Here is a 10,909-nt window from a genome sequence, read left to right as displayed (position 1 = left end):
AGGGTGCTTTGGGGTGGGGGGGCCGCAGGGCATGCGGCCTGGTACAGCTCAGGAGGGGGGCGCACGCTCGTCCCCACTCCTTTCCTGACCGGCCGGGTGGCATGCTCGGATACGGTCTGGTATGTATTGTGGGGGAACCCCCACGCCGCTTTTTCGGCATAGGGGTTCTCCTTACAATCCATACCAGATCTAAGGGCCTGTTATGCTCCTGGATGGGAACCCATGCTGTTTTTTAAAAAAAATTGGAGTGGAGTTCCCCCTCATGATTCATACCAAATGCCACGTCTAGAATTGGCGGAAATCCAAGTCGGATCCCCGTCGCTTCTATGTCGGCTTTTTCTCATCACGGCGAGCCGGCCCGGCGCTGGCTGCCGCAACGGGGCTCGTAGGTGGTCAATCTGCTGAGAAAAGGAGCAAGATTGACACAATATTGCGGTCACATACTGTATGTCTGTTTTTAAACAAAAAAAATATTTGAAACTAAAAATGGACTATACGTAACTGAGCACATGACCCCAGATGACGTCAGACGTGGGCTGACGAAACGGCGTTGGGTGTGGTTCAAGATAACTTTTCGGTCTTTTTTTGTTTGTAAAAATAAAATGAAAAAACCCAGTGGGGGTCAAATAATACCAAAAGAAAGCTCTATTTGTGTGAAAAAAATGATATGCATTTCATTTGTGTACAGCGCTGCATAACCGCGCAAATTACCAGTTAAAATAGGACAGTGCTGAATAGAAAAAGATGGCCTAGTCATGAAGGGGGTAAAACCTTACAGAGGAAGTGGTTAAAGTTAAAGAGTGGACACACCAAATATTGATTAGATTTTTTTTTATTTTTTTTATAGTTTATATGCTTTGTGGTTATTAATTATTATATATACTGTAATTTACATGCAAATCATTTTATAGAGGTCCCGTCCAAATAATCAGAAAACTAAACAATACTTTAATTGTATAAAGGCAAATAAAAAGGGCTCATAAAAGTTAACCCATATTACAGTTTATTTTATTCCCAGTTTGTTTTCATGTATATAGTCCAGTATCCATGCGTAAAATTTTTTATTTTGTTCTGTTTCCCAGCAAACCTGTTTTTGTATTGAGATCAGGTCTAAACAAAAGTATGTAACATTTTGGAAAAAATATACAACCAAGAAGTCCAGCACTTGATGCCATTATAGCAAAAATCTCCACAGCCACCATGTCTTTCCCTTTGGTGCTCAGATAGGCCGGGATCATGGCAATCCAGACACTGCAGAACACCAGCATGCTGAAGGTGATGTACTTGGCCTCATTAAAACTGTCCGGTAATGTCCTGGCTAAAAAAGCTATAATGAAACTCACAGCTGCCAGAAGCCCCATATATCCCAGGACAGAGTAGAAGCCGATAACTGAACCCTCATTACACTGAATGATGATCTTTTCATGAAAAGAGTGAGTGTCCTTATCATGATAGGGAGGAGAAATAGACAACCAATTGACACTAATTAGTAATTGAACTATAGAACAAATGGATGTTATAGAACTGGGCAGCTTGGCTCCCATCCATTTCCTCCAGGGACTCCCAGGTTTGGTGGCTTTAAAAGCAACACACACCATGATACTTTTGGCAAGTAGAGAAGAGACAGCAACAGAGAAGATGACACCAAAAGAGGTTACACGCAGCATGCAGGTCACATCTACTGGACGGCCGAGGAACAAGAAGACACAGAGGAAGCTCAGCATGATGGAGACCAGGAGAAGATAGCTCAGGTTCTGGTTATTGGCTTTAACAATGGGAGTGTCCCGGTAAAGTAGAAAAATACCCAATATTAAACCAGTAATAAGGCAACAAAAGATGGAGACAACTGAAAATACTACAGAAATTTTATCATCAGTGTAGGAGAGAAATTCCACCACTTTTGGAACACACCGGTCCTTCTTTGTATTTGGCCATTCATCATAAGGACATTTCATGCAGTTTTCACTGTCTGTAGGTTAAGAAATAAGAAACACACATTAGTTAATGCAGCCTTCCATACAGTGGCGTCACCAGGGTTGCTGTCACCTATTGAGGTTAAACATGGTGTCACCCCCCCCCCCCCCCGGCACCGAGCAGGCTAGTGCATTGGCATGGCTCTCCCCCCTTAGCCTGCTATAGTGGATGGAGCCAGGATGGGATCAGGGGAGTGGGTGGAGCTGGGATGGGATTGGGGGAAAGGATTAAGCTAGGATGGGACCGGGGAATGGATGAAGCCGGGTTGGGATTGGGGGTATGGATGGAGGTGGGAGTGGATGGGCGGGAATTGATGGAGCCGGGAGGGGATCGGTGGGAAGAATGGAGCTGGCATGGGATGGGGGTGGATCCGGGATGGGATTAGGGGGAAGGAAAGCCAAGATAGCATTGGCGGGATGGATGGAGCCGGGATGGGATTGGGGGATGGATGGAGCTACTATGAGATCTTAGATTGGGGGGGATTAGAGAATATGTGCTTTGGCAGGATAAGGAATTGTGCTGGAGGGGTCAAACTTCAAATCTGCCCCCCCTCCTTCTAGCACAGGTCCTCTCTAACCCAAAACAAAGCACCCCCTAGCACATATCCTCTAACCTCATCCCCCTTCTTAAAATCACTCCTGGCAGCATAAATGTTACCTGCCAATGCCCCCCCCCCATAACCATGTCCCCCTCCTCTGCAAGTTTCCTGTTACTACAGACCTCAGCCCCGTGCAGATGCTGTAGTGTCCCTCTTCTTCAGCTCTTCCTCCTGGCCTGTGTACTTAAAACGTCAGAGCAGAGCAGGAGGCGGCTATAGTCCAGTCTGCAATGGGTGCAGCCGGTGGAGAGAGAGATGTTATTGTGGCGCGTGGGGGTGTGTGGGACAGTCGGACTCTGGGCACCCTGTCTGTCGCTGCCTCACTCCCTCCTCCCCACACACTGCATGAAGCTTAGGAGATTGCGGAAGTGAAAGAGGAGGGAGCCACAGCGCCCCTCTGAATCCGGTACCAGTCTGCGCCTTGTGTCACCCTCTGGCAGATGTCACCCGGGCGCGGCCGCACCCCCATAGCGATGCCACTGCTTCCTTAATCTTTTCACCCTAGAAAAAGCCTTAAAATAATTTTGAGGTATTGGGGAAACCCTTATAAAAATTCTTAAATCTAGAGCTCACAGTAAAACAGCATGATCACTAAGCTGTTGAATATTTTAAATATACGAATATGGCATACCTGGAAAATGTTACACCTATATCCAATTATTTTATAACACTGTCTTGCTCTATAAGACAACAAACATTATGAAAAAAATAATGACCATAAATTAAAGAGAGGACTGTAGTGTTTCTGTATACTGGATGACAATGGAAAATTGTAAACTTATATGCCCATTTACACTGGTGTCCATGTACATGAGCAGGGCTGCTGTTAGAAATCATGGGGCCCCATACAGCCTACCTGACAGGGCCCTCCCCCCCACCGTGAAAATATCAAAACTAATAACTAATACATAAAAAACATTATTAGTGGGCACAAACATTCCATCACACATAAAAAACATAAATTCTGTCTGGAAGTCAAAATTCTCCCCAAACAGTAATGCACATATTCCCCCAGCTCCCAGTTCAACCCCCCCCCCCCCAGCTCATTGCAGTGCGTTATTGCACATTTATTTCTTGACTATACATCACGGAACACAGAGCCTTATTTACTTAATGGGTTATGTAGTCACCACAGGTGATTGGATACTGGCAAACCCGATTAAAATTGAGTTCCTCCCCTATATAACCCCTCCCAAATGGAGATTACCTCCTTTTTTCGCCAGTGTTAAGGTGGTTGGTCACGTTCAACATGTGCTAAGAAGAAAAATGCTCTTTTGATGGTCTGGCTGCGGAGACCTAGGAGCTATAACCGGATCCATTCCTCTGGCTGATATCAAAGCCCTAAGATAGTTGGTACCCGGGCCTCGTGTAAGAAGAAACAAGGTTTGCCAGTAATGTCTCTCTGTGGAGGTCTGGGCTCTGGGATCCGGGACGTTGGTGTACTAACGCTGAGCGCTGAGGCTGCTTTCCAATTAGTCTTCCCCATACGGACCAATGAGTAGTACTTTGAGACTACATATACCATGATGCTCTAGTGACCAGGTACGCCCCCCTGAAGACGTTCAATTAACGAAACGTACGTCGGAGGCGGTACCTGGTCACGTGACGTGCTCTCCGACCTGTGGAGCTAGCAGCCGGGAACTTGTGTGTGTGCTACGGAGGTGGCGGCGATCCCCGACGACCCACTACTTACCGCATATTGGCGGTGAAGTGTCTGCAGCCCCAGTGCCGGGAGGCACTTTTACAGTAAGAGGCCATTTGGCTTTTCCTATGTTTTAAAGTTTTTTTAAATAAAAGCAATATTACGCTATTGGCTTTCCCCTGTTTTTTTCACATATCCCTATTTGGAACGCCTGGGGATGAGGTTATACATCCATTATCCTGTCAACATGTGTGCAGGCACAATCCTGCTCAAGCCTATTTGACTATCTTTTCCATTAAAGTAGTCAATTTGTTCTGGTAAGCGCATCCATTTTCTTCAGCACATTTTGGGTGCAAAGAAGATTCAAGTGTGGTGGTGGCACTTTATTTCACTTAATCAAGATTACAGCAAATAAGAAGATTGAATTACCTACTTATTACCTACTTTTATATTGGGACTTTGTGTCATAGAGGACACCTATGACATAGAGACACTATTTAGTATTTTCCTAACTAGTTCACTTTATATGATTGATTATTATATATGTATGATCACGATTATAGGGGATTTATTTGTTTTATCACCTGTGGTCTAGTGCCCTCTACTTATCCTTTCAACTATTGCAATCAGTATTGTATATGAGGAGCAGCTTTTTTTAATTTTTATTTTATATATTTGATTCATTGTTTGGCGCTGAATTTTTTAAGCCGCCAGCAACTGAGTCCAGGAGAATGGTCTTTACACCCCGACATGTTTCAAATCATATGTCAGAAATGGGAAACCCCAGATGTGGACCTGTTGGCTTCCAGGTTCAACGTAAAACTGGACAGCTTTGTGTCAAGAACAAGTGATCCCTATGCTCAAGGCTCAGATGCCCTGACAATCTCATGGGATCGGTATTCCCTGATTTATGCGTTCCCTCCAGTACCGCTCCTCATCAGACCCGAGCACCTTTCTGCATACATTTTGGGAGTCTCCGACATGCCTTTTTTTGCAAACGCAAAGCATGCCATTTTGTTTTTTGATGAAAGTAGTGGCTTTCTTCTGCCCATTCTGCCGTAAAGCCCAACTCTATGGAGCGTACGGCTTATTGTCTTCCTATGTACAGATACTCCAGTCTCTGCTGTGGAACTCTGCAGCTCCTCCAGGGTTCCCTTAGGTCTCTGTGCTCCTCTCTGATTAATGACCTCCTAGTTTTGGTGTGCAGCAGTCTCTTGGCAGGTTTGCTGTTGTGCCATGTTCTTTCCATTTATGATAGATTTGATGGTGCTCCTAGGGATCATAAAAGATTGCATATTTGTTTATAACCTAACCCTGACTTTCACTTCTCAACAACATTGTCCCTTACTTGTTTGGAGAGTTCCTTGGTCTTCGTGACAGTGTTTCGTTAGTGGTGCCTCTTGCTTAGGTGTTGCAGCCTCTGGGGCCTTTCAAAAGGGTGTGTCTATGTAATGACAGATCATGTGACACTTAGATTGCACACAGGTGGACATCATTTCACTATTTATGTGACTTCTGAGGGTAATTGGTTACACCAGAGCTTTTTATGGGCTTCATAACAAAGGGGGTGAATACATACGCACATGCCAATTAGCAGTTTTTTATTTCTGAAAAATAGTTTTATGTATATACTTTTCTAATTTTACTTCACCAACTTAGACTATTGTGTTCTGATCATCACATATAATTCACAGTAAAAAAAAAATTAACTAAAGGCTGTAATGTAAAAAAATAGTTAAAAAGCCAAGTGGGTGAATACGTTTGCAAGGCACTGTATATTGCAGTGTGTTAGTGCAGGTTTACTGCAGTATATTGCAGTGAGTTATTGCACATATATCGCAGTATATTTCAGTGCATTATTGCAGGTTTACCACATTATATTGCAGTGTAGTGAGTACTCAAGTTAAAGTGCACTAAACACCACTTTTAATTCATTAAAGTGCATCCACATCCACATTTTCCCAGATTTATTACATTTTGTTTATAAGGCCCCACCCACATCATGTCTGAGAAGCCTACAAGGGGAGGCAGACATTCCCATGGAACTGTGAGGGAACCGGTAGCATCTGTGTCCACAGACAAAGGTGGAGGTGGGTTTTGATGCATGTAGATTCCAGGTTTTGGTCCTCGGGATCACCCCACCAGGAGGCGAGCAAGCCGGGGTACAGTAGCTGATATAGCAGGTAGGGATATGCCGAGGTGTAGTTAGTAAATAAGCCATGGGTCGGTAACAAGTGGCTGCAGGTTGGGATTAAGCATAAGCATAGTTTGGGAACAAGGCAAGGGTTGGAGAGAGCACAGTAATCTGGCTGGAGAGAGCACAGTAATCTGCCAAACAGGAAGTACAAAGACATGGCTTAAATAGAAGCTCATGGGAGGAGCAAGGAGCTCAAAGTTCAACATAAACAAGGCAGGATTATCCAATGGATCAGAGAGAGTGCTAGACAAGCATTAGAGAATACAGATGTAGCGTTACCCCCATAGTAGCTGCTGGTGAATAGGTATCCCCCACCCTGTACAGTCAGGCACACCGTTTTTTTCCACAGGCTCACTGAGTGGTATAGGGGTATTACGGGATGCCCACTTGACTGGAACAAAAGTCTCTTCAGGGACACTCAGTTATATACACTCCTCTTCCTCCAGCACATCACATGCTTGCAGAAACACTCACCTGGAAGACTGTTGGGGGGATCTGACAATGCACTCTTACAGCCCCTTACAGGCAGGGACCGAGGGCCCTGCCTGTGTGTAGAAAAGTCCCAGTGTCCAGATATCTTCATGTGGCTACTGATCCCAGGACCACCTATTCAGGCACTGCCAGCCCACCTGGCTGCAGCTTGCCCCTTCCACAGCCATCCCAGACTGCTACTTCTCTCAGGCTGTCTCTCAGTCCTTCCCAACTGTCTCAATCACCAGCCACCCGGCTGTCTTCTTCCTGGAGATCTCCTGGATGTGCTCACTAGCTCCTGCAGTCCTCACACCTGCTCCTGTGCCACTGGGCAGGACTCCTCCTGCACCCAATACCCAGACCCAAGGCCACCACCCCTAGACAAGGGGGCTACCCTCAAGGTCCTCTGACAGCCTCCTCAGCACTCCATCTCCAAACTTCCACCTAAACTCCACTGCCCCTGCTTGCCTGAACCAGAATATTATAGAGGTCACTCCCCCTGCCAGCCCATTTGGTCGGGATTGGTTGGGGCCCTCATCAATACTCCAGGCAGCTCCTCCTAACCTCTCTACCATTTTTCTGGAAGTTTCTCCAAAGTTTCAGTAAGTAGGGGGAGATAACAGAGGTGCTGCCTAATGAGTCATCCAACCTCCTTAAATCACTCACCCTGATCCAGATCTAAGACACACAGGCTTGGCTACCAGTGCAGTCAGGGCTCTAATCCTGCGGGAACGCGTGGGAACGGAGTTCCTGCACTTTTTTCACAGCAGGAATGCAGTTCCCTTTGCAGGACTAAAGCAGCCGAGAGCAGCCGAGCCGCCCGAGCCAATCATTCACTAAGCGGTGATGCTCAGCTCGAGTCACTGTCAGGGGCAGGCGAACCTTAGTAATTTTTTATGTTACTGGCCGCTTCCTGTATATGGCTTCATCGGGTAGTGTGCGGGTATTCCGTCACTTCCTCGATGCCGCAATGTCTCCTGGGAGCTTTTGTCATTGTTCCCAGGAGACATTCCGGAGGTCTGCCACGAGTTATCGCAGGATTTAGAAAGAACTTGCTTAAAAAAACATGCAGTTTAGTAATTATGCATATGAGCGTATCATTTTTTTTTTTGGTGGGGGAGTGGATGTTGGGTGGGAGTTCCCACACTTTTTTCCCCAGGACTTGACCCCTGAGTGCAGTGGTCATGAGTGTGTAGCACTACCCCCGAAGGAGCTGCTGGTTTAAATTTGCTGTTACCTTACTGTTCACTATGCTTGTCCTAGGGGTCCTTCTTGAAGTTATAAATGTCCACACCAACCCTTGGTTTCCTTTGCTTCAAACGTTTTATTAACAAGTTCCTTTAGAGGGACAGAGGATTAGGAAAGATTCAGGTACCCTGCTTTGCAGGTTGCGGGTATAATCTTGGATCCAGAGGGCAACTGTCCCACACTGGATTCGGCGACCACCGGATAGGCCTCTCTCACCAGCCTAGCAGCCAGTGCGAAGCTCACTTAACAATCTCTGCCACAGACTTGATGAATACCGACGAGTCGTTACACGGTCCTCTGCCACAGGATCATGTAACTACACACATTCACTTTGCAAAGTTCCAAGAAAGATTACACAGCTCACGGTGCTAGGATCTTTCAGCCGAGCCAGCCGCACTGTGAGATAGTTTGGTCAGGACGCATCCTCTAATTGAATCCTCAACTATTCGGCTCCTTCCTGCAGTAAAGACAGCACAGGACCATCATTTGACCAGTAGGCCCCCCAGAAACTTCTGGGCCTACTTTCAGTAGCGGTGCCTCGGGCCAGCAGGCCCCGCGACCAAAAAAGGTTGCTAATACATTCCTGAGGCCGGGAGGGCCACTAGGTCAGGATCGGAAGACCTCGCCAGAACAGCGTCTGCCCCTTAAGTACCCCTCCCCAGAATGCACAGCGGCAGGGACCACGCCATTGAGCTGTCTCTGGTCAAGAGGAATCCAATACACCCAGCCCATTGCAATTCCAACCTTGACCCCTGCTGAGAGCGACACCCACAGTCAGGTGGAAGATGCGCAACACAGCCAAACTGGAAAAGAGACCCATAATTTGGCAAAAAAATCTGAGCTAAACTACAGCTCAGATAACTAAATTTACAAAATTGTGCCTACTCAACAGGAGCAGAGCGCGACAAGTGTAATATGTACAGAAGGCAAAGGTCAGACGTGTGTTATGTACAGAGTGCGGATGTCAGGCGTATGTAAACCTACAGAGCACAGGGGCCAGGAATGTGTTATGTATAGAGTGCAGAGGGTCAGGATTAAAAGTGAAGCACAGCTCAGCAATCAGTTTGCAGGGGTGGGGAGTATGTACCATACATAGTGCAGGTGTCAGGAGTATATAGTTTCAAGTGTAAGGAGGACAGAAATCAGTAAACTTTACCGGATATATTGGATATCTCTCCTTCTGGGCATGTGACACACTCATAGCAACATTTATGAATTGAGAATCCAAACTTTTTTCTGTAACCAGGTAAACAGGGATCTGAGCATCGAGATATCGGAACCTGAGGGTAAAACATTGAAGTCTATGGTAAAAAATATAAAAGTGTTATGGGGTGATTCTAAACAATGTCATGTAAGTTCAAGGAGCGTACCTCATAGACATGTGCATGATGCAAAAATTGGTTTTGTTTCGTTTAGAGTCCTTAATCAAATTATTTAGTTTTCTTAAATTCGGTTGATTTGTTCGATTTTTGCTCGTGACCCGGTTCCGAAGCTCCGTGACCACGCCCGCGGGACCCGCTGACCCGATCGCCGCCGGTGTCCCGCGATCGGTCACTGGAGCTGAAGAACAGGGAGAGATGAGTGTAAACAAACCTTCCCCATTCTTCAATGTGATAATGTCAGCGATCGTCTGTTCCCTGATATAGGGAAAGACGATCACTGACGTCACACGTCCAGCCCCGCCCCCTACAGTTAGAAACACATATGAGGTCACACATAACCCCTACAGCGCCCCCCTAGTGGTTAACTCCTAAACTGCAATTGTCATTTTCACAGTAAACAGTGCATTTGTATAGCACTTTTTGCTGTGAAAATGACAATGGTCCCAAAAATGTGTCAAAAGTGTCCGCCATAATGTGGCAGTCATGAAAAAGATCGCTGATCGCCGCCATTAGTAGTAAAAAAAAAAAATTATTAATAAAAATGCAATAAAACTATCCCCTATTTTATAAACGCTATAAATTTTGCGCAAACCAATCGATAAACACTTATTTTACCAAAAATATGTAGAAGAATACGTATCGGCCTAAACTGAGGAATAAAATAGTTTTTTTATATCTTTTTTGGGGATATTTATTATAGCAAAAAGTAAAATATATTGCATTTATCTCAAAATTGTCGCTCTATTTTTGTTTATAGCGCAAAAAATAAAAACCGCAGAGGTGATCACATACCACCAAAAGAAAGCTCTATTTGTGGGAAAAAAAGGTCGCCAAGTTTGTTTGGGAGCCACGTCGCACGACCGCGCAAATGTCAGTTAAAGTGACGCAGTGCCGAATCGCAAAAAGGGGCAAGGTCCTTAACCTGCATAATGGTCCGGGGCTTAAGTGGTTAAGTGTAACTTTCTGAGGTTTTTGTTTGAGTGTGTTCATGTTTTTTTTTTACTAAGGGTCCCTTTCACACAGCCCATCTGATCAGGTCAGTTTTTCAGGTGGACCTGATCGGACGTTCCATTCACTCCTATGGAGCAGCAGATGTCAGCGGTGACATGTCTGCTATCCGATCCGATCCTGTCCACTAAATCCGAATGTTGGTCCATCTGGCAGATCGGATGAAATCAGACAGACGGTCCGTTTTCATCCAATCTCCCCATAGAGGAGAGCAGGACTCTGACAGGTCTGTCTCTTTACAGTGAGCGGAGACGGACCTGTCATCTGCCTGCTCAGCGGGGATCAGCGGATCGATCCGCAAACAGAGTCCATCAAGCGGACAAGCCTGTGTGAAAGGACCCAACGCTGTATTGTATAGATAACTGTTGTTTTGAAGTTGTATGTTAAAT

At 45.7% G+C, this 10,909-nt stretch overlaps 1 protein-coding gene across 1 annotated transcript in view; it reads right to left on the bottom strand.

Moving 5' to 3' along the window:
- Window positions 1-1,061: 1,061 nt before the first annotated feature.
- LOC120944435 (vomeronasal type-2 receptor 26-like) overlaps window positions 1,062-10,909 on the bottom strand; it is a 32,089-nt gene continuing 22,241 nt past the window's right edge. The window contains exons 5-6 of the mRNA XM_040358498.1: window positions 9,287-9,431; window positions 1,062-1,969 (exon numbers count right to left, since the gene is read on the bottom strand). Of these exons, the coding sequence (XP_040214432.1) occupies window positions 1,062-1,969; window positions 9,287-9,431 (1,053 nt within the window). The remainder of the gene's footprint in view (window positions 1,970-9,286; window positions 9,432-10,909) is intronic.

This window comes from Rana temporaria, chromosome 1 (assembly GCF_905171775.1).
Source record: "Rana temporaria chromosome 1, aRanTem1.1, whole genome shotgun sequence".
NCBI lineage: Eukaryota > Metazoa > Chordata > Amphibia > Anura > Ranidae > Rana > Rana temporaria.
Note: the sequence above shows the minus strand (reverse complement) of the source record. Positions and strands in the feature narration are given on the sequence as shown.